Source organism: Cervus canadensis, chromosome 9 (genome assembly GCF_019320065.1).
Source record: "Cervus canadensis isolate Bull #8, Minnesota chromosome 9, ASM1932006v1, whole genome shotgun sequence".
In the NCBI taxonomy this organism is placed as follows: Eukaryota; Metazoa; Chordata; class Mammalia; order Artiodactyla; family Cervidae; genus Cervus; species Cervus canadensis.
Window position 1 is genome coordinate 80,590,872 of NC_057394.1, and position 23,650 is coordinate 80,614,521.

At 49.0% G+C, this 23,650-nt stretch overlaps 1 protein-coding gene across 3 annotated transcripts in view; it reads right to left on the bottom strand.

Moving 5' to 3' along the window:
- Positions 1–9,458: 9,458 nt before the first annotated feature.
- Positions 9,459–23,650, bottom strand: part of WASF3 (WASP family member 3) — a 73,374-nt gene continuing 59,182 nt past the window's right edge. For 2 of the 3 annotated variants that reach the window (XM_043478066.1, XM_043478067.1), the window contains 5 exons: positions 23,530–23,647; positions 19,462–19,637; positions 15,184–15,447; positions 13,397–13,764; positions 9,459–12,539 (listed from right to left, as the gene is read on the bottom strand). In XM_043478066.1, the coding sequence (XP_043334001.1) occupies positions 12,382–12,539; positions 13,397–13,764; positions 15,184–15,447; positions 19,462–19,637; positions 23,530–23,647 (1,084 nt within the window). In that variant the 3' untranslated portion in view covers positions 9,459–12,381. Of the gene's footprint in view, positions 12,540–13,396; positions 13,765–15,183; positions 15,448–16,252; positions 16,420–19,461; positions 19,638–23,529; positions 23,648–23,650 lie in introns of all 3 variants that reach the window. The other variant, XM_043478069.1, reaches the window with a different exon arrangement.

The following is a 23,650-nucleotide window of genomic DNA, read 5'->3' on the forward strand; positions in this document are numbered from 1 at the left end:
CTGTGGGGCCCCCAGTCCTCAGCAGGGGTCTCTCCCACTCCCCAGGCTGGCAGGCAATGCTGGGTGCCAGCTAGGACCAGACCTTAATGTGGCCCCTCTAGTGGGCTTCCTTGCAACATGGAGGCTGACCCCAGAGGTGGGTTCTGAGCCAGGCTTTCTTGTCTTTGTGACCTCGGCTTGGAAGTCTGGCCTGCAGAGAAGCAGCCCCTAAAACCCCACCCGGCTCCGGGGCTGGGGGGGTGGGGGGTGGGGAATAGAATCCGCTCCTGACACTGGAGGGGAACGTGGGCCCAGAAATACTGCTTCTGGAAAAGTCCTGCACAGAGATGGACTTGCTCGATCACAGGCATGTGCAGTCTTGATAGGTGTTTGCTAATCGCCCTTGGGGGGAATATGTCCCAGTTCCCTCCCAACGGTGGTGAACGAGAAACTCACACCTGTTTGATGGAGGAATGAGAGATGGAAGCAAAGAAGGGGTGCGGGGAGGGACCGCAGGAGCGCTGCTGTCCCACCAACGGCCGCTGGGGGGCGGCGCTTCCCCAGAGAAGCTCAGGGCGGTGCCCTCCGAGGCCCGCTGGGCCCTGGGGACCACAACGCGCTTGAAGAGCGAGGCCAGACGCTCTCTGCATCTGGTCGGCTCTGCGGGCTCACACCGCGTGGGTGCCTCGGTGGACGGAAGAGGAGAGGTGGGTCAGAGCCGTCCGTCTCTCGAGCTCTTCAGTAGAGCGCTGTCTGGTCTCCCTGGAGAGTCCATCCAGGGACTCCGCCCCCACCATCCTCCACAGGACTCTGGGGTGATGCAGTTCCATTTAAGGCAGGTTTCCAGAGGGCCTCAGGGTTAAGTGCCAACGCCTGGCTCGCTCAGTCCCCAGGGGAACAGGAGATGATGCTGGGGGTCAGAGGTTGTGCCGATGCTGAGCCCAAGCTGCGCTCCTGTCCAGATGACTCCAGGGGTGATTGTCTCTGATTCCACCTTGCTGAAACCTCGGTCACTTCCAGGGACCCTAAGACCAGAGCCCCTGGGACCGAGCCTCCTCCGCAGCACTGTGAGGCCCCGGGTGTGGCATTGGGGTGCTGGTAGAGGCTCAGCAACCCTCTGTGCCCGAGGTCTGAGATGCAGGCCTGCCTTGGGGTCATCATTCACACAGACCCACACCCGCCTCCAGCGCCCCTGAGTCTGCCCTCAAAATGCCCACCTTCCCATCTCCCTGCCCGGCCTAGAGCACCGAGCGGGGTGTCCACCGGCCGTGAGTGTCTCTCACCAGCTGAAGGCCACCCACGGGAGGGAGGGGTCAGGCCAGGCACCCACACCAATCCCCAGGGAGGTCCAGGCCAGCTCCCTGCCTACACACCGCTCCTCAGACGTCAGTGGGGCCCAAAGCAGGATGTCTTGACCATGAAGCTTTGATGCCAGGATGGTTCCATTGTGCATAAACCTTCCAAAAACCAGTGAAATGGGTGCATGGACCCCCCTATTCATCACCCTCCCCTGCCCGCACCATGTCCCTCTCCACCAGGGCTCTGGGGCTGGTGGAGTCGATTTGCTTGTAGTCCAAGCAGGCAACCAGCAGGTGGAGGAGCAGGGCTTCCCAGGTGGCGTTAGTAAAAATCTGCCTGACAATGCAGGAGATGCAAGAGACGTGGGTTCAATCCCTGGGTCAGGAAGATCCCCTGGAGAAGGGCATGGCAACCCACTCCAGGATCATCACCTGGACAGTCCCATGGACAGAGGAGCCTGGTGGGCCACAGTCCACGGGGTCGCAAAGAGTTGGACACGACTGAGTGACTAGGCAACAACAAGGGCCAGGCCTTTTGCCCAGGCCTGCTGTGCACCATGAAGAGGCCGTGTTATCACTTTGCCTGGGTGGACTCATCTACCTCTGGGGTGCATTGGGGCCCCGACTCTCTCACTTCCCACCTTGCAGTCCCGCGTCAGCTTCCTGGCAGAGCAGCGGCAGCAGTGGGGTCTACCAGCTGCCCACCAAGTCCTCCTACAAATTCCTGCCAGTTCGCCTGGCCAGGAGAGCGGAGTCTCACTGGGAGGCCTGGTTTGAACCTCGGTCCTGGGATCCCCGGGGGAAACAGGCGGCCTCACTTTTCTCACCTGTGAAATGGCTGCATCCCACTGCAGAGAGTCGCTGTGTTCAACCCAACGGCTCACTCAGCCATCCTAGCGTGGGGCCGGGCATGGGGCAGCCGGGGGTCCGGGGGGGGCCTGTTCCCATCACCCTGGCCCTGTCCCACTCTTACAGCTCCCGGCCCAGTGCCTTCATCCCAGCGGGAGAGGCAGGTGTTCTGGTCACAGAGCGGAGAGGGGTCAGGTTTAGACTCAGGCCACGCGGACAGGGGGTCACGGGTGTCCCTCCAGCCACCCCCTCCACATGGTTTCTCCAGCTGAAGTGGACGGGCCCTCGGGGACACTCGATTGCTTCCCCTGTATCACCCTGCAGGGGGGGCAGGGTGGCAGTCTGCGTGCCAGGCCCCGAGTGCCTGCCCCCCTGGGCCCCGACCCGCCAGACTCTCTGCTGGACTATAGGGGACGCTTGACCTCGTCCCAACCCCCGTGCTGGTGGCCCCAGGACATGGTGTGAGGGGGCATCCTCTTTTTCACGCCCTAGTGGGCCTCTCACTGCCCTCTATTAGCATCCACTAAGGAGCCAGAACACAGGAAGCCCCGCCTCCAGTCTCCCTGCTCTGAGGAGGCCTCTGTCCAACCTGCTTTTAGGATGGCTTCCTAGCCGTGGCCTTAGGATAGACGGTGCTGCTCCCTCCTTCCGGGCGAGACTGGAATGAGTTCCGCGGGCAGGGCCGGGCAGGGGTGGGCGGGCTCCAGCTGGCTCATCCCCAGGCTCCCTGGGCCCCCAGGCTGAACACAGGCGCCCAGTATTCCTGATGCGCTGGAGGGCCCACCAGTATGTAGATGAGTCTCTTTGGCCACTCATCTTAGCAGAGGGCTGATAACCATGTTACCAGGTATGGGATCCAGCCGAGAATCTTTACTGTTTCCCATCTAAAGTGTTAGTTGCTCACTCGTCTGACACTCTGCAACCCCATGGACTGTGTACTCCACCAGGCTCCTCTTGTCTATGAGATTCTCCAAGCAAGAATACTGGAGTGGGTAGCCATTCCCTTCTCCAGGGGATCTTCCCGACCCAAGGATTGAACCCGGGTCTCCTGCACTGCAGGCAGATTTTTACCATTGCAGCCACCAGGGAAGCTCTTTCCCATTTAAAGTCAGTTACCAAATGGGAAGGGACGCCCTAGGGCACCCTCCATCCTGGGACCAGCTAGGGGACCCACCTGCTTGGGTCAGTCCTGCACCTGCAGACCGACTGTACTTAGGGAGACGAAGCCACTTTCCCCACTTCCCACCCCGTGTGACAGACCTCCACCAGCCCCCACAGAAGCATATTTTTGTAAAACACGTGACTCTAGAAAACCAAGGCAGTGCTTGGCTTCCATTCCTGTTGCCGTTCCCCCAGGGCCGGGGGTTAGGGCCCCTTGCCTCTCATCATAAACTTGCCTCACATGCCAGTCCTAAGGGCCATAAAGAGGGGTGGGGGAACTTTTAAAAAATATATATATTTTTAATACACCTTTATCTTTTGTCTCCACCGTGCAGGGTCTTAGTTCCCTGACCACGGTTTGAACCCATGCCCCCTGCAGTGGAAGTGTGGCGTTCTAACCACTGGACCACCAGGGAAGTCCCAAGAGAACTTTTAAGAGCAGGGTGCTCACACCTCCAGGAGAGAAGTCCTGGGAGCTTGGGGCCAATCCACACCCCTGAGCGTATCACACCGGCCCTGTCCCCACCCCAAGGACCCCACAGTGGTAGAAACGGAGCAGAGAATCAGACTCATCTCCCAGTCTAGCCAGGGCAGGACAAAGCCCTGTCCAGTGAATGGTGTCAATGGGGACAGCCCCCAGACAAAAGTCAGGCCCTGGGATTTTGTCTTCCCAGGTACTGAAGCCAAGAGTTCAGAGGGGCTCCTAAATTACCTGCTCTGCCCAGAACCATAAACTCTCCCAGGCGCTGCGTGCAGCCAAGACCCATCGGTACAAACAAGTGAGGAGCTTAGGGGTGGGGGGTGATCAGCAGGCAGGTTTGGAGCTGAGGGGACAGCCGTCCTGCAGGAACATGGGGCTGGGCCAGCGGATGTGAAGTAGCATGGCCACTCTGCACCCCAGCCCTGGGGTCCAAGATGAAGTTGCTTGGCGGGGGACTCTGCCCCCTCATGCACACCAGGACGGCATACTTCCCTCCACCGGGCACTAGTGGCAGACAGCCCTGGACTGGGGGGGTCTGAGCCCCACCTCGAGTCCACCTGGTGCCTTGGTGGGCTGGCCTGGGTCACTGTCAGAATCTTTGGGTTCTGATCTGTCCTGTAAGGTCCTGTAAGAGCTCGTGTTTCTTGAACTCTAATGTCCCCAAGAATCACTTGCCTGGTGGGGTGAACTGCAATTCCAGGGTCTCCTGCTGGAGGTTTGGGATGGAGCCCGGAAACCTGCATTTTTAACACGCATCCCCCGGTAACTGCGGTGCGGGTGGGGTGGGAACAATGCTGGGAGAAAACTCAGACTCTTGGCTGGTGAGACCCTGGAGGGGGATGTGACCGCCGGGCTCCTCCGGCAGCATCCAGTCAGACGCACTGACTCCTCTATTAACTGCCCTGGGCCTCAGCGCCCCCAGTATTGCCTCAAGACCCAGTGGTGTGGCAGGGTCTGGACCCAGAGGGGAGGAGAGCAGAGAGCCGCGAGCTGGCCACTGGGGGTGGGGGCCGTGCTCTGGAGGAATCCAGGGACTCAGTAGTGACTCATTGCTCAGCTCGGCCTCAACGTAGCTGCCACTGAAAGTCTCTAACTTGCGAGTCAAATGAATGCCTAGGTTCTTGAAATGGTCAAAGACATTTCAAAGCAGATGAGAGGTAACACCCTAACTTAATTATCAAGATCGCAGTCTTGATTCCAAGAGGGTCCATTTTGAGCCACCATCACCTGCGCCCACAAAAGGCAACGTGTGATCCACATAAATGCTGAGTTACAACTCTCATCTGCAGGACGGGAAGGCTGCATCCTCTCAAATTGCTTGACTTCGATTTAAACCGGTTTGGGGCCAGAACTGCCAGAACGCACCCTAGAATACTAAATGCTTTGAAATGTCACTTCATGGAAAGTACCACCACTTGGTAGGTTTTAAATTACTCTCAGGGGGCCTGTTTTCTTCATGGTGAATCATCCACCAGTTCACCACCTCTAATCACGGTGCTGTGTTTGAAGCTAATTACTCAGATCACAAGCAGGCAGATGAATGTAGAGGGGGCCTTAGAAAGATGACATATGCAAATATTCACCACAGGGCTGCTGTGTTTTGGCACATACATGTCCAGCAGGTGTCAGCTCTGTGAAGAAAGTGTACTTTGAAAGCAAATCTTTCTCATCTAAGTCCTTGTCAAGACACCACCACCAGTTACTCCCACCTGCAAATACGTAAGTCTTCTCAGGCTTTGATGAATCTCTGTGTTAGCACTGCCTTTGCTGAATATACGAGAGCGCAGTACAAAGTGGGTTAACAGTGTGAAACCTTCGTGGTCTAAAGGTAAGAAAATCAGAGAGTGATGATGTCACGCAGTGGTTCTCCAGCTTCTAAGTAGAAAAACCAGTGTTTCAAATGAACCCCTAATAATAGAATTTCATTTCTAACAGTGAAAATATTAAAGTGCTTTGGGGAGCATAAAATTTGAGACTGGGGTTAGGACTGGCAATTTATTAAAGCAATCTCAATTTCCACATTATTTATGTGCTGTGTTTTGCTTACAGCTTAGAGACTATCCTGATTCATAGACATAAGGAAATGCAAACAGCGAGTGTTTCAGGGCACATTGTTCCTTAGTCACAGCCATGTCTGACTCTTTGTGACCCCATGGATTGTAGCCCGCCAGGCTCCTCTGTCCATGGGATTCTCCAGGCAAGAATACTGGAGTGGGTTGCCATTTCCATCTCCTGGGGATCTTCCCTACCCAGGGAGCAAACTTGCGTCTTCTGCATTGGAAGGTGGATTCTTTACCGCTGAGCCATCAGGGAAGCACATCATGCATGCAATTCTTCTTTACCATGTACATATAAAGAGATCGCAAGTCTCACTGCAGCGTCCTTGCAAAAACAAGTTTGCCTGGTAGAAAAATTGAACCACTGGTCTTCTGTTATATTTTTGGTATTTAAAAGTGGTCTGCGTTTTTAAAAATTACATTTAAAAATATTTAAAAAATAAACATTGCATCAGATATTTACAGAATGAGGCTCCTGGGAATGGAGGATGAATCTGTGCCAGACCAATTCTTTACAGAAAACAATTATAAGCTGGACAAACTACAGCACACAACTATTCCAGGCACTGGAGAGCAGTCAGAAAGACACTAGAGACACAAGCTGGTGCTTGAAAGGAAAGAAGTTTGGTGCATTTCCTGTTTTTTAACTGCCTTTTTTTTCCTTTTTTTGCATGAGGACAGGCTTCATCCTATCAGGAAGGGCAACTAAATTTGAATAGAAACCCTGCAGGGACTTTCCTGGCGGTTCAGTGGCTAAGATTCCATGATACTCTCAATGCAGGGGGACTGGTTTGATCCCTGGTCAGGGAACTATATCCCACATGCCTCAACCAAGATCTGACAAAGCCAAATTAAAAAAAAAGAAAAAAAAAAAAGGAACCCTGCAGCCTTGCTGGCTCACTCCAAAGTCTACTGGCTTAAAGAATAAGAGAACCAAATTCAGAGTGACCAGAGTAGACAGAAAGTGATGGGGGGGAATCCAAGAAAGGAGAGCTGGAGACGGGGCCTAAACATTGTGTAAAACTGCACATCTGTGGTTGAGCCTGCAACCAGGCATGTACCAGGAAAACTCCAGGCAGCCTGGCTAGGCTGAAAGAACTGAAAAGATTTCTGCTGTTACCCATTGCAAGGGGGAGTGGGGAAGCATTGGCAGTTTAATTCTTGCCATGTGAACTCTCTTTAAAAAATTAGCACTTTTCAGAGCACATAACAGAATCCAGAGTCTCTAAAATGTGTTATTAACCAAGTTTATGATACAATCCAAAACTACTAGGCATCATGCATTCATCAATATCAATAGAGACTGATCCTGGAAATATCCTGATGTTGGGGATTAGCAGGCAAGGGTTTTTTAAGAGGTAGTATAACTACGTACAAAGATATAAAGGAAAATGAGCTTTTAGTAAATGAACAAGTAGGAAATCTCAGGAAAGAAACTATTAAAAAAGAGAACAGCAAATTCCAGAATGGAAAAAAAATGAATAAAAGATTAGATGAGCTTAAGAGCAAATTGTGGATGACCGATAGACTCAGTGAAACTGAAGATGGATACATAAAAATTATCCAACCTGCAAAACAGAGAGAAAGAAACTTTTTAAATGGAAACAGTCCCAAGCAACTGCGGGCCAACACTAAAAGGTGTAACACATGTAGACAGGCAGACCTCAGAGACACTGCAGGTTTGGCTTCACATCCCTTGCAAGATAGTGAGTCACATGAATTTTCTGGTTTCCCAGTGTTTTTGAAAGTCATGTTTACACATGCTGTAGTCTATTAAAGTGTGCAATAGCATTATGTCCACAAAAACAATGTACTTACCTTAATTTAAAAATATTTTACTGCTAAAAAATGCCAGGACAATTACAACAGTAACAACAAAGATCACTGATCACAAATCACTGTAACGCATCATGAAAAAGTCTAAAATATTGAGAGAATTACCCAAGAGTGACACAGAACATGAAGTGAGCAAATGCTGCTGGAAAAAAGGCACCAGCAGTCATGCTTGAGGCAGGGGTGCCGCAGGGCCTCAACTTGAAAAAAAATGCATCATCTGTAAAGAGCAATAAAGCAAAGCATAAAACAAGGTCTGCCTGTCACAGAGGTCTAAGAAGGTAAGTGTGGAAAGGGGCAGAAAATATATTTGAAAAAATAATGCCCAAATATTCCCCAAATTTCATTAAAGACATACATTTACAGATTCAAGATTGGTGAACCCCAAGCAGGATAAATACAAAGAAAATCCCAGCGAAGGATGTGACAGCATTTAGTGTCACCTCTTTAGATGAGATGCTCCCTGAGGGCAGAGACTGGCCTGTTTCTGTCTCCAGCAAGTGGCCTGCAGACACGGATGGCTAATGGTCCCCTCTGTCAGCTAGGCGTCCAGCACAGTTCTGTGTTTTACATGAGCTATTGCATTTACCTTCTTCTTAAGCCTTCAAATATGTGTTGATGAAGACTCCCTTTCTGATGAAGCTCTGTAAATGACCATCAGTCAATAAATATGTATGGACCCCTGTGAAGCACCAGGCGCTGTTGTTTGACTAACAGGCTGTAACAGTAAATATGATGCCCCCCGCCTGCCCTGCTGAGCCCTAGCTGCTGGGGGACACACGTAAATAGAGTGGGAGCCAGGCATCCAGGGACAAGTGCTAACAAGGCGGAAATACAGAGTACCTAGCAAAATGCTTCATATTTTAAAAATTGCACACAGCTAACTTTTGGTAAGAAAGTAACTCGGAAATCCACCATCCATCCAATCACTCCACGAGGGGCTGCTTGGTGTGGAGGCGTCGGGGCCGTGCTGGGGCTCAGACACACAGATGGCCGGGGTCCTCGCGGAGCACAGCGCGTGGACAGCCAGCTCAGAGCCGCGGCCGCAGGAGCCTGGATGCCAGCCTGCTCCCCTAAGGTGGCTGCTCCTGCCCCCCGACCTCAGCTGCCACAATCCCCTGCGGTGCTTTCCCATGTGCAGTGCAGGTCCATCAGAAACCGTCCCCAGCCAGCAGCTTAACCTCACTCTGTTCTCTCACAGGAAACAGGCAGAACGCCCCCTTTTCAAAGGATCATTTTAAGGAATAGAGGGAAGCATCTCAGAAGCTATCCATGCTCCCGAATATCAGTCGCTACAATTCAGACTAGATGTGGTTAAGATGCCAAAGCCTCCTGGGCAGGTTGCTTCCTGCTCTGGGAACAGCGTTTTCAAACTGTACCAGTCCTTTCCCAAGTCACTCGCAGAACCAACTTCAACTCTTGTCTACACAAAAATTGTGTCAAAATTTTTTGAGCAGTATTACATCTGAGCAGTATCTTTTATCATCTAATAATGGAAAGTGAAAGTGAAGTCGCTCAATCGTGTCTGACTCTTTGCGACTCCACAGACTGTAGCCTACCAGGCTCTTCCATCCATGGAATTTTCCAGGCACGAGTATTGGAGTGGGTTGCCATTTCCTTCTCTAGGGGATCTTCCCGACCCAGGGATCGAACCCAGGTCTCCCACATTGCAGTCAGATGCTTTACCATCTGAGCCACCAGGGAAAAATGGAAAGGCTAATTAAAAACCCTACCAAGCCCCAATTTCTCCCCCCACCCCAAAAGGTTAACCATACAACACTGCTATAATAAGCAAAACTGTTTAGGGTTAAAAGTGTAATTTTATTTAGATGTTACTTGTACATAATCTATAGTAAGATATACAAACAGATAAAAATTGTTTACCAGGAGGTTTTTCTTTTTTAATACCACTTTAAATTCAGTGTACAACAGCATTGGTAATACTGCAAGGTGACAGACTCTGGTTTAGAAAACAAAAATTACTTGCTACTCTGGCTGATACATTCCCATGAGTCTTCAATGGATGAAAATGTATCATGAATTTCAGCTGCAAATTATTACAAAACTTTCACAACCTAGCCACGTGGTGCTCAGAAAAGATTTCGACATTCTAAAAATTTACTGAAATGAAAATGCTAATTCTCCAACAGTATACTTTTACTGAAGAAAAACGTAAGTGACCAAATCTTATGGTTTTAGTGCTAGACAACAGAAAATTGACTACATCATATGCGTGCAGTTAATGGGTGGTTCTGAGTCTTCTCATCCCTCTGCCTGATCCATGACATGAGAAAAAGCTTGTAAGAAATTAGACTAAACAAAAAAATAAAATAACCTTACAACATAGAGCTTACTTTAAAATGTAAAATCCATAGATAGGAAATATGCATTTAAATGTTTTTCTCCATTTGTCTCGTAAATACTTCTTGAAAATGAAAATGGACAGTTCAAAATAGTCACTTTTTCCTTTTCATGTGCTATCGTATTAGAAAAAGTCTGGATTTCATTTTTAGAATAAATCAGTGCTGAGAAAAATACTGCAAAAAATAATTTAAAATGGATTTTAGTCCTTTTCCATTCTCTTAGAGGCTACATAACACATCAGGGCAAAAGCGTTTTCACTGGTCAGAACATCAAGTTGAAAATAACTTGTTGATTAAACTACAGGAAGACAACCAATACTTAACAGGCTCATGAATATGTATAAAGTGCCACTAATTTTACTGTGATAAGATATAAATAGAAGAAATCCTGACACGGATAGTAGCTTTATGCATTCTCTCCATCCTGAGGACAGAAGGGACATTACAAAAAAAAATAACAAAACAAAGATTTACCAAACATAGGTTCTAGAAGGACACAGATGCTTCCGTATCCAAAAGTAACAGTAAAGACAAAATACTGTAAGAAAGACAAAATATGACAATTGGTAAAAGTCCCAAGAAAAATGCCAACACAGCTGGCCTCTGCACTGGAGAAAAAGAAATTAAAAGAGAGGAACTGGGGAGTTGATTAATAACTACTTAGAGGCAACACAACATGGTGATGAGCTCCAACAAGCGTGTGCCTGAACAGCTGGTTTTAGCTGAAAAGACTCAGAGACAACCTTGGCCTGGGCACTTGGAAACAAGGGTAATACAGATCTGAGGCTCTTCTCGAGTTCCAACCTAGGTGACTCAAGGCCCGTCAGGCAGCCCTTACAGGATGACTGTGACCTTCCACAGCCCGTGTGTGTCCTTCAGGGACACAGACGTGATGGTGGGAGCAGCGGCTTCCTGGGGAGAACTCAGCAACAACACCCCCCACCCCCGGCAGTCAGGGTCCTGCTGACATCCTACCGTCCACCCAAACATCTCTGTTTTAGCCACAGATGCCTTGGTCACAACTGAGCGTCACCAGGACCCGAGGCGCATGTGGCAGAGAAGGCAGACCTGCTCTGGGGTAAAGTGTCTTTGTACATCTGTGAAGCTGCACCTGAGATCAAAGCCTGGGGTGTTTTTTTCTTCCAAACAAACAGTTCACCTTCACCCAGCATTACAGAATCTAAGTTCTCATTCACGAGTTTCCTAGCAGTTTGTCCTGAACAGGAAGACCCGCTCAGGCTCACCTGTCATCACGTGGGAAGGGACAAGGAAGGGTTGACCCTCCCCCGGGGTACCTGGTCAAGCATGGTGTGCTGACAACTGGGTAGGAGAGGAACCCGTGCGCTTTGAGGGCTGAGTCCCTAACTGGCCACAGCACCAGGGAAGGCAAAAAAGATGCGACAGTCTCCTCTCACCCAAATGAAGCTCTCAGAACTCAAGACCAGGTGGGGCCAGGTGCCACCTGGAGCCTTCCCTGTGGCTCCAAGGCCTCCACGTGGCCCGCCTGGGATGTGGTTCCAGGAGAGAGGTTGTACAGGCCCTGCTCCCAGGTCCGTGTGGGCTGGTTCCCCAGCTCCAGGGGCCGCTGAGGGTGCTGAGTGCACCCCCGCCCCCGACAACCCCAAAGGAAAAAGAGCTGTTCTCCACTTCCCTTCCTACTGCGCTGCTGAAACCTCCTACAGAAACCACCAGCGAGCACTGACTCTGTGAATGCCTGCGAGGGATCCTGCCTGAGAAGGGCCAAGTTCACATTTCACAAGGTCAGCAGAGAAAATGAGGTTCTTCAACAGAGCCTCCAGATTGACAGAGGCCGCCGGGCCATGATAGTGCAAGCTCAGACAGCTGAGTCTCCTACTTGTCAAATCTTTCTCTCGAGAATCAACTTCTTCTGAAACACATTTTCTTTTTTTCTTTTTAAAAAAGTGGAAAACAATATCGCTTACTGATCGGAAGACACTGGTCTGTCGCACAGTTGTGAATCTCGCAGACACCTGACAACAGGCAGCTTCACAAACACACAGCAAGTCTGCAGGATTTTCACGATCAAGGAGCGTGAACCCAAACGGCACTGAACGGGTTTGTGGCCGAGAGAAAGAAGCAAGAGGCTGTTCTCAGGACGATGCGATAGTTACAGCGTTATTTCCTCATGTGCCGCGCGGTTTGCTATGTTTAGTGGCACTTAAGTATTACACAGTAAATACTGAAAAAACCCAGAAGTTTTGGATGTGCAAAAGCAATCTCACATTATTGATACAAAAGTGGCTAAGCTACGGGATTATAATACCACTATCTGGGTGCTGGGACCACTGACATCGTCAACACGCGCCCCCCGGCCCGGCCCAGCCCGCTGGGAGCCCGTCTCAGTCGGACCAGTCGTTCTCATCGAACTCCGAGTCGTCGTCCGAGTCGCTGTACTCGACGGCGATGCGCCGGGACAGGATGGTGGCCACGTCGTTGCCCACCGGCTCGCGCTTGGCCTCCTGCTCCCGCTGCTCCTGCACCTTCTTCAGCTGAATCCCTAGAGACACGAGACGCGGCTCAGAACGCAATCCCTCTGCCCGCTCCGATGAAACAGAGATGGACCAGCAAGCCTGTTAGACTTTTTTTGGCCTACTGACGCTACAATGAAATGTTTTAGAAACTGGAGGGGAAATGCTTGGGAAATAGATGTTCCAGGACCAAGAAGAAAAATAAAATGTATAGAAGCCGTGACATTCCTTAAGCGATGTGTTGAAATGTAAGACAGACAGCTAACGATTCCAGAGCACATGAGCACTGAGAGAGAACTTTCTAGAGCAGCACAGCCCACCAAGGTAGCCACTGGCCACCAGACGCTGTTTCAAGGTTTCCAGTGGCCCCCTGCACTGGGACAGTTGTGCCAACATGAGTGTTTCCATCATGAAGACCATACTCCTGGATGGCCTGCAGCTCACTAGCACATCAAACTAAAAATATGAAAAGTCTAAGATAAGACACATCCTAGATATGAAAAACTAGATCACTGACAGGAGCTAATTTTCTTTTATTTATACTTCTGACCTTAAGTATAAGATGGAGTGAAAGAAGTATAAGTAAGTTTAAAGTGTAAGTAAGTATAAAAAATATAAGTAAGATGGAGTGAAAAACAGAAGATCCAATTAATTGATGATCATTTTTATAACCTATTTCTAGTCAAGTAAAGCTTTCCTGAATTCTCAGTGCTTTATCACCATGTTTACTTGGCACTGAAAAAACACATCCACTGTTTAAAAAAAAAAAGGAAAACCAAATGCAGCTCCTGTCACCCTCTCCTAAAGGCCATCTGGTGGAGGCTGGAGCTGATGGAAGCCGAGGAGGCCATGGCTGGTGGGCCGCTGTCCTGGGACAGGCACTCACCCATCCGGATGGCGGCGAGCAGGTCGCTGCGGGCATCGCTGACCGGCGGCTGCGCAGCCTCCTGCCTCTTGGCCTCGGCCCCCGGGGGGGCGTGCATTGGGGAGGAGGAGAGCGAGGAGCCGGCACCTGGAGGGCCAGGCGGGGGCGGCGGGGGGCCCGGGGGCGGCGGGGCCGTGACCACAAGCCCACCCGAGGGAGGGTGGGGAGGGCCGGCATAGGTGGAGCCGGCGGAGGCAGGGAAGGGGGGCTGCAGGGGCATCTGGAGGGGGCAGACGAAAGCAGTTTGTGCAGAGGGGATCACGGGCGGGGGCGGGGGCGGCGGGGGTCCTGAGGGGCTGTAATACTCCGTGATCTGAGCCGGCAGAATCCTGGCAGAGACAGGAAGCAGAGAGTCACTAGAGAGCAAAGGGCAGTCCCATCCTTGGAGGGTCTCCCCCACCTTGGAGACAGCGCCCCCCCAGACACTGCACACGCTGTCATGTGAAACACTGCAGGACACAAATAACCGTGCTTTGGACCACAGGTCATCACAAGTCACTGTGATGGGACTCGAGATGGTCCGCTGACGTGCACCAAGTGATAACCACCAGAAAAGGGGACGTTTGTGGAGCGCTGGACAGCTGACTGCAGCGTGAAGAAAGCAGGACAGGGCATCCTTACATGGGGCATCTCAGGAAAGGGGCTTGGGAGGGTTCTGAGGCCAATCAGATTGGCAAATTCTGTGTTTTACATCCCGTCCCCATGGAAATTCCCCAAAGCCCACAAAGCCCATCAGAACATCCAAAGCTTCGAAACCCCTCCAGCCAAGAAACCTGCAGGGTTCTACTTAGCCGAGAGTTTTCCAAACCAACTGGACCACAGACTCTCTCTGCCTGACACTTGGAGCCTTGGAACACTCTGTGGGAACCCTGAGTTACAGAGAACCAACTGCAGGGACTGTCTAAGACCCTGCGGTCGGAGAGAAAACTTCTGGGGGCTGAGGGATGTACGTTTAGAGTGTCACCCTTACTGCTCCACAGTGGAGAAAACCCTGTCCGTGGAAACACGTGTTCAAATTCCCTAGGTGCTGACTAGGAGGGACTAACTCTTGAAAAACTAAGCTTAAAGCCGAAAAGACCGCTTACCAAAACACAGGCGGTGCTTAACTTAACAAGCCCTTAACATGAGGATCACTTTTTTAGGAGATGTTTGAACTTTTCCCAAATAACACAAAACAAGAGGACCTGGTGGCAGAATAGTATTTGGGTACCCAGAGGTCAGGGTTACATACATCCAAGTCTAAGAAGTCCTGTGTTGCATATTATCGTTTTCTCCTTTGAAATGTGAATTCTCTGGAGCATTTGTGACATGCTGGTCACAAAACTGGCATGTCGTCCTTTGTCAAGGCCCTGCCTCAGCCATTCAAACATAAAGGTAACGTGTGTTCACAAACATAGACACAAACCTGAGGCTTGTGTGTAATAAAAGGGGAGTGGCGTGACCCTGCCTTTCCTAACACAGAGTTTCTCATAACAGATAGAATCTGCACCCGCTCATTCCTGGCTTCATCCTGGCCTCCAGAGTTTGGCTCAGGGTTCAGTGTTAGTCACTCAGTTGTGTCCAACTCTTTGTGGCCCCATGGACTGTAGCCCACCAGGCTCCTCTGTCTACAGAATTCCCCAGGCAAGAATTCTGGAGTGGGTTGCCATTTCCTTCTCCAGGTTATTCAGTGACAATTCCTCATCACCCATCCACAACACCCCCAAGCAATGGCGAGCCCCAGAGCAAGCCCAGGATGGGGTATTTACCCGTAGTCGGCTGGGGCCACGGGCGCGGGGGCCTGGGGGCCCTCCGCAGCCTGCGGCGGGGGCGGCGGGGGCTGCTGGGGCCTGTTCAGGGCCAGGTGTCGGGCCGAGGCCGATGGGGGCCGGAACTCATGCTCGGGGGCCTGGGCTGCCGGCCCATGGGGAGGCGCGTCACCTGCTCCGTAGGAAGGGGTCCCAGGCTGCGGGTGCAGAGAGTGGTTGGGGGTGGCCGGGTACGAGTAATCCGTGACATCCGATGCGTGGGACCTGAGGGCCAGAGCCAGGGGTGGGAGAAAGTGGCGTCAGTTAAGAAGACTTCCCCCCCAACCAGGCATCAGCGTACATTTAAATCTGAACACGGCCAAGGCACAGAAATCACACGCTTATTCCCTGTACTATCGACAAGGTCGAGGCCCATAAGAGCTTCCAAGCACAATGCAATCATGACTTTAGCGGCAAAGCTCCAGGGTTACGTGGTTTCAGAGCCACAGCTGTGATGTGCGTGGTCAGACAGACGGACAAGCAGCAGACAGCACAGCCCCTTCACAGCATCGCAGCAGACACGTTTGTAAGACAGGAGCCTCCAAGACAGGGCGTTGAACTTGAAAACGGCATCCAAGGTGGAAGATTTCAGTGGCGATTAAACTGACAGCATATAACTAGACCTTAACAAACGGCAGATGAATCAAAAAAAAAAATGAACCGTAAGAACAGAGAAAAAAGTCAAGAATGCAGTGAGTGGTAGTTTTCTTGAACAGGAGAAATGTATTTATGGCCAAAAGAGAGAGAGAAGGAACACAGTGCTGCAGGCAGAAGCCCTCTTGCTGCCTCCAAGGCCCGAGGGAGAGAGAAACTCTGAAAGGATGCACACATCTCCGTGTTAGTCGGCAGAGTTCAGAAGGGTGCTGGGACCCTGGGGGTACCGCTGGGGGCGGGGAGGGCTGGGCAGCGCCGCAGGGCGTTAGTCACCCGGGTTATGGGACGTGTGGTCAGTACAGGGCAGGGCATCCTCTCGTGACGCCGAAGCGGGGGGCCACGGGGGCTGGAACCCGGAGCAAGCGGAACCACAAACCCGGCGGGCGTCCTGGGCTCTGCCGCGCCCCCTGCCTGCTGCAGCCTCCTCGCGTCACTCATGAACTCAATGCCCATCTTCCTTCTCTCCCACTCTTCTCTTCTGGTCCTGACTTTTCTCACACTTATCTGCTGGCTTCTGCTGGGATTCAGCTTGTGTCTCTCTCTCTGAAGGGAAGAGGCAAACACACGTCGGGTCTTTGGAATTCAGACAGCAGCTTCCCTGGGACATCACTGCGTAGAAAAGTTCTCTAAATGGCAGAAAGACTACTGTTTTTGTTTTTTTTCCTTTTTTCTTCCCTAATTGCAGTATAAACATAACTTGAAACTCACTTCCTTTTTCCCTAACTGCAGTATAAACTGTACATTATGGTGTGCATACGACTGTCTTTTGAATTATGCCAACTGTTGGCAAGGGAGTTAAAAATATTTTCATTGGGGGAACAATCTGACCTGTTTTTAGTTTTAGCAAATTTTAAAAATGTAAATACCTGAAACTCTGGATTCCCTGATGATGAGGGCGTGACCCCATGTGGGGAACTGTGTCATAGCCGGGGTACAACTTTCTAAAGGAAACAAACTCATCTACAGGCTACGGACTGCTTCTGATGGGGCGAGGAGCCGGGGCTGGAAATATCCTGGCACAATTCAGAGCTCTGTTCTGTAAGGTGCGGGGTGATACAGGAGGCCATGGAGGACAAAACTCAGTGGAGGACAGAAGTGAGCAGGACATGCCCAATGTCGGGAATTACAGCAGGAGAGCCTGGGGGGCAGGGCTCTGTGATGGTGGTGGGGTGGAGTGGAGAGGGGGCTGACTGGTCACTCCAAGTGTCACTGCCCCTGTTCAGGGGACACCGGTGGACTGGACAAGAGATGAGAAGGAGGGTGACCGCTGAGCGAAAAGGACCCCCCAACAGGAAGTCAGAATCAGGCCCAGGATTCATGGCACCAGTGTGGGCCCGGGCGGGTGGTCCTAAAGCTGCAGGGGCACCAGGAGCTATCTGTTAGGGGAAAGAGAATGTAGAGGAGTGAAGAAAAGATGGGACAGGAGAAGTGTCAGCAGTGGAGACTCAGTGGGAAAAGCGAATGAAGCCCTCGGGGTTCTGCGGGAGGGCAGGGTCGAGTGTCTGCGACACAAGGTCAGGCAGCTGCAATACCCAGAACAGGGTGAGGAAGGGGGAGGACAGGGGCCAGAGGGCACCCTGCTTCCTGATCGATGGGGGGAGCGGGGGACAAGCATTTCATCCAGGCTCATCCTAAATGTACCCTTAGAATCAAACCATTCCTGATGATCTACAAAGAGAGTGAAAACTTATCATTAGTTTGTGTGATGAGCTGAAAATGTATTACTTACAAGAACAAATTATATACATACCATCAAACTTAAAGCTCAAATTTCCCTCAGTTACCCTGAGTACATCCATTAAAAACCACGTTTCTAAATAACACTTCAAACAGGAATGTGTGAAAGTCGCTCAGTTGTGTTTGACTGTTTGCAACCCCATGGACTGTAGCCCACCAGGCTCCTCTGTCCATGGGATTCTCCAGGCAAGAATACTGGAGTGGGTAGCCATTCCCTTCTCCAGGGGCTCTTCCCAACCCAGGAATTGGCCCAGGTCTCCCACATTGCAGGCGATTCTTTATTCTCTGAGTCACCAGAGAAGCCCAGAAATATGAGACATTATAAAGTCAAAAGGTAAATAACACAGGGCAGACTTCAATTTCATTAAGTAAAAAATATACACATGTACAGAAAAAAGACCAAAAAAAGAAATACACTAAAATGCAAAAACAGTGATTTCTCTGGTAATAGGATTATGAATAATTTTTTCCAAATATAAAAATTTAATCTTATTTTATAATAAGAAAACTGTTACACTTTCATAAAATAAAAAATATCCAAAATAATTTAAGGGCTATAATCCATCAATTTTATACCCAGCATGGCACAGTCTAATCTCAGATTCCGGAATGAATATCGATTAATTCAACTGAGAGATTTTTAAAAAGTCATTTTTCCATCTGTACCTATGGAAAGAGTTATGTATGGAATATTACAAAGTATATGTTTTACACGAATAAACAGTCACAGCTTAGCTGGAGAAAACCGAACAGCAGATATGACATCCTGGGAGCTGTCAAGTTCATGTACTTCTCACCCAAAGAACTATGAGCAGAAGTGTATCTTCAGTCTTAACCTTCTACAGAGATAAACTGACACAAAGACTAAAACTTGAGGCTACAGCTCAGTTCAAGCTGCAGGAATTGTCAAATCATTACCTGTTAACAGCTTGTATAGAAAAATCTAGACGCTGCAGTGACCGGCAGCCCTTGTGGGATAAGTGTATTTATGGGAACTATACCCACCAAACATTAAGCATCTTCTGTACGTCAGACTGAGCTAACCACGGAGGTTAATACACATTTCTTAAAACACAGATTTAATGCAAGGTCCAGGTTACTGCTGATGTAAGAATCCTCCATTCACATTTTTAAATGCCGATGGAAGAGCCCACCTTTACAGAAGCAAAAATATGAAATTAACTGTAAATTACAATTACTGGTCAGTTCTTCCTGTCCAGTGAAGCCCTTTCAGGATAAATGCTGCTTAGTGACCATGTCTTTCACATCTGCAAGAAAACAGCTTTACTGAATTGCTAACAATCTTTTAAAATAAATTCCTAAGAGAATTCTCCTCCTGCAATTAGAATACATAAGATTAGCGAACTGAAGGGGGGGAAAAAAAAACTTTGTTCATCCCTTTTGGAAAGGTTATCAAAAAGAAAAATGAAGTTATTCCTTGATCACATCAATCACTACCTACAATCGTTTCAGATACCAAGTGGCAAAGGAAAAGCAAAATTCTAAGCAAAAGAGGCAGAGAAAGAATGAAAGGATTATCAAAATGAAAATGCCAGTCATGGGCAGGTACTAAGCCCAAATTCAGAATCGAGGTTAAAACAGTACATCTAGATTAATCAAATGATTAAGTGAAGTCACAGATGGAAAATGATGCAAAGTAACCCAACATCAAACAAAACTAAAGTATTATTTCAAACTCAAAACATACACAACACTCATCTTTAAGGGAAGTTTGGACACACACTGTGGACCACAAAGACACAAAGCTGTGCTCCATTTCCACTTACGGGAAGCCGGGCCCACTCGCCCTCACAAAGCATGCACGCGCGCGCGCACACACACACACACCTAGTGTCTGGGGACAAGGATCCTTCAGAAGACGCTCCGTGGTGTGTGCTCTGGGATAACCTGGTGTCGGGTCTAAGCTCTTTGTCATACGCCATCATATTCCATTCTTGGCGCCTGTTTCTGGCTTTTCTAACCTTTTTCACCTCCCGGGTTGTGCCATCTATACGCTTTTGCTCCTGACGTCCGAGGAGGAAGGCAAGTGTGCCGAGACAGAGGGAAGGAAAAGAGCGGGTTAGTGCGGTTGCCACAGCAGCGGTGAGCCAGGGGTGCAGACAGGGTGGGCCCCTTTCCATCACTCCCGGGTCGAGAACCTCCTGACACCCTCGCCCAACTCAGACCCAACCAAGAGAACAGAAACCTACTGATTTAACACCAACGTGTAAAAGTTACTGTGCTGCAGTTTCAAGAATTGCTTACCATCATTTTTGGTTAAGAATTCTCACTTCACTAAGATGGAGCTTCTTTTCAGTGTACGATACTTCTAGATCTATTTTATACACACGAAATACCTGCCCGCTCCATGCAGAGACATCGTTTCCCACCCTTATACTGCTCTGACTTGTTAATGTATAATTATCTGTCACAAAATAATTTTAAGTGCTCAGTTTCAAAAGGATTATTTCAGAATATTTGAGCGAACCCTGCAACTAGCTTAACACAAACTAAAAACGAGCTGAGAACTTACCTTCCCTCTCACTCCTGCTCCAGATCTACTTTGCCAGTAAAAATGTCTTCAATAAATAACTTGGGTCCTATGCAGGTGCTTTTTTAAAGGTGAGGACACTGCTTCCATGAGTGTTTATATGTCCTTCCTGCTCCCCTCGTGAAATCTGACGATCTTCGGGAAACTGATCTATGAGCCTTTAAGTCCTACGCCCCCCCTTACAGCCCCTCCACACACGGCTCTGCAATGAACAAATCCAGGTAACAAGATGTTCACTACGGCTGAGGCACCTGCCAAGCCCGGACGGTACGAATGGCAAACAAAAGAGGACAGGTATCTGCCCTCATGGGGCTTGTGGTCTCACCCAAGCCGAACTCCTAACTGTCAATGGAAAGGAACCATTAAAAATTATATTTTAAAATTTTAAATGAAGATAATGCCTAATAAAAAGAGCGATAATCTTCATGACTGGAGGAGCCCTGTTAGGGGCATAAACTGGTCCAGTCCTGAGAGGGTCAAGAGCAAGAGGGTGGCACCTTTCAAAATTTTAAGTCCACGCTGCACTGCTGGGAACTGACCCTGAAGAAATATGTGCCCTGGAGTACAGGTACCCCCTACAGTGCTGTGTTAGTGACAGTTTAGAAGCAACCTAAATACTCATTAATTTATTAACTGGTAAATAGCTTATGAAGCATCCAAACTTTGGAATATGATACAACTCCTAAGAAGAACAAAGCATATCTTTATTATATCACGGTATGGATCTGTCTGTATCTGTGTATGCAGGTCAATTCCAGGGATAAAAAATACTTTGTGAAGTGTGTACACCTGTATTATGAATGCAGAGCTGTTACCAGAGGGCAGTTATGCCTGGGCAAGGGAGAAACTCACCCCCAAATTTTCTAAACGCATGTGTTTACTTCAGGATGGGTTAGGCATTTTACAACTGGCGTGTATTGTCTGAATGCTTTTAAAACCAAGAGAAAGAAAAGGAAGGTGATTTCTCTGGATTCCAACATACCTCCTGCTTGAGAGTCACTGTCTTCGACTAATTAATAGCTATCACCCTACTTTTAAGAGGTGAATGCTGACATGGGTAGGGACAAGTGTAGTGGTATCTGCCACTCTCTTTACAATGGCTCAGCCTCCAATCTACCCATCAATGCTCAACTCACACTCACACACACACACACACACGCTGACTATGACATAACATTGACCCTGACACACCTGCACCTGACTACACCGCCTACATGAAGACCCCAAGGCTGTCCCCAGCTCCTTTTTACCCCAGGATGATTTCAGCTGCTGCTACTTAGAATGCTCCTCCATCCTGAAGCCCCACCACCCCCTCACACACACTCACTCCGCTCAGCCAGCCTCCTCTGCAGCCAGCCTGCATCTCAGGCACAGGCCTCCTCCACTCTCCATGTCCTCCTCGCAGTCACCTCGCCTCCTGCTGCCACCTCCCCCAAAGCCACCCGATCCCTCACTTTCCAGCTCTGCAACTTCAGCCTGACACCAACGTCGTTATTTGCACGACTTAAATGTTTTTACACCAACAAATGAAGGAAATTTCATGTTCAGAGACAACGGATGTCTTCTCCCCAAATTTGCTAAACTAATTCTTCTTTCAGATGGGCTTGTCCATTCCAAATGAGAGTGTGACTTCTGGGGTTTCTAGATTCCTGGGAAATGAAGGCTACCTTGCCTCGTTTTCTGTTCCTATAGAAAGCAGATTTTGTATTAAAAATTTCAAATTTCTTTCCCTCTTTATGAGTTCCAGAGGATGGCATGACTTTTTTTAATGTCTGTTTCCTCTACTCGACTCTCATCTCCATGAGGGTGATAGTCCTTTCTTTTACATCACAGCCTTTAGAAGGCATTCAAAAAAGAACCATTATACAAATGAGTGAAGGAGAAACTCTCATCAGAATTTTATGCGTTTGAGGCACAAAGGATGAGACAAAACCACCAAGGAAGTGACAATTCTGTACACACCGTAATCACACACAATCAACTGAGACTGCTTTCCCCTGAAGAACAATGGCAGAAAAGTTAAATATTTTTGCCAAAATGAACACTGCTGCTTCGAGGGAATTCTGGGAGGCCATTTTAAAGGAGGCATGCTGTAAAGGAGAGAACTTGTAAAGTCTTGGGGTTCTGCCCTGGTGCCATGAAGAGGTTTGGGGATTCAGATCCACTCCTTCTCCTTTGGAGATACCAGCACCTTCCCATTCTGTACTTCAGTCCTTAGCGGTGTCTCTGCTTGAATATTTCTCCACTTGAACACCCAGCAACTCTTCCAAGATTCCCCACTGAACTGCCCCAGTGGGAGTCTCCAGGCAAGAATACTGGAGCAGGTTGCCATGCTGTTCTCCAGGGGCTCTTCCCGACCCGGGGAACGAACCTGGGTCTCCTGCATTGCAGGCGGATTCGTTACCACCTGGGCCCCCTGGGGAGCCCCGAGAAGAGCACACAGACAACAATCTGAGAAATTCCCTCCCAGGATTTGAGGTAACATTTCACACCTGCAGTCTGCATGCTCCCTTTCCGAAATCCTGTTTTCAAATCTCAAGTCCTCTTCCATCCTGAGCTGTGCCTCCTGCTGCGCCGGTACACCTACGGTGGTCTCCCACTCCCAGGGAGCCAGCCCACAAAATGCTAATAAGCTCTTAACTCACACGCTAGGTGGTCATTGTTTAAAACATTGTTCATATATAAAAGGCTTGGCAAACTAATTGCCTTTGGAGAATTAACTGATTTTCAGTCAGTTAAGTCTAATTTCTGGGCCCCAAAGGCACAATTTTCAAAATAGAAGTTCCTGAACCTGAGGGTGGGTTTGTCCCTCCAAGAGTGTTTGCAAGGCAGGTGCCTCAGTTCTCCTGCCTACGACCACCCCACCAAAGGGAAGCAGCTCATTTTCAGGAAATGCTATCCTCTCAGTGTGCTGACCACACATGCTTTTCCATCTGATACGAACCTCTCTCACCAAGGCCTTAATTACAGTTAGGTGGCAGCCCAACAATTAATAATGTTAAAAATGCCAAAAGCAGACAATTCTAACTGATAGTGGAAGGTTGACTGCTTTATGCAATTTGAAAGTGCAAGAGAAAAGTTATAAAATTCAGTGACAAACAATACTGAAATTTTTGCCACTACTTTTATGAAAGCAAAGCAAGTTTTAGAGAATAAATCAATAGAATTTATTGGCAGTAGTACTGTATTACTGTGTTAGATTGAATGGTATCTTCACGTGAAGAATGCAACCTCTAAAAAAACTTCAGCACAAAACCCAACATGTCAACTGTTTAAAAAATGTACTGATTTTTAAATCTCTAATTTCTAAGCAAGCATCTCAATTACACGTTTATATGAGCATTTCCCCTACTTGAATTCTTTACCTTTTGACGTCTTTTCTCTTTCCTTTTGTCTTCCGTGTCCTGTAACATTTTTTCTTTCCAGAGGTCAAAGAAATAGGAAGGATCAGTATAGAACTTCAGCCCATCCTTCTTATCATCTCTG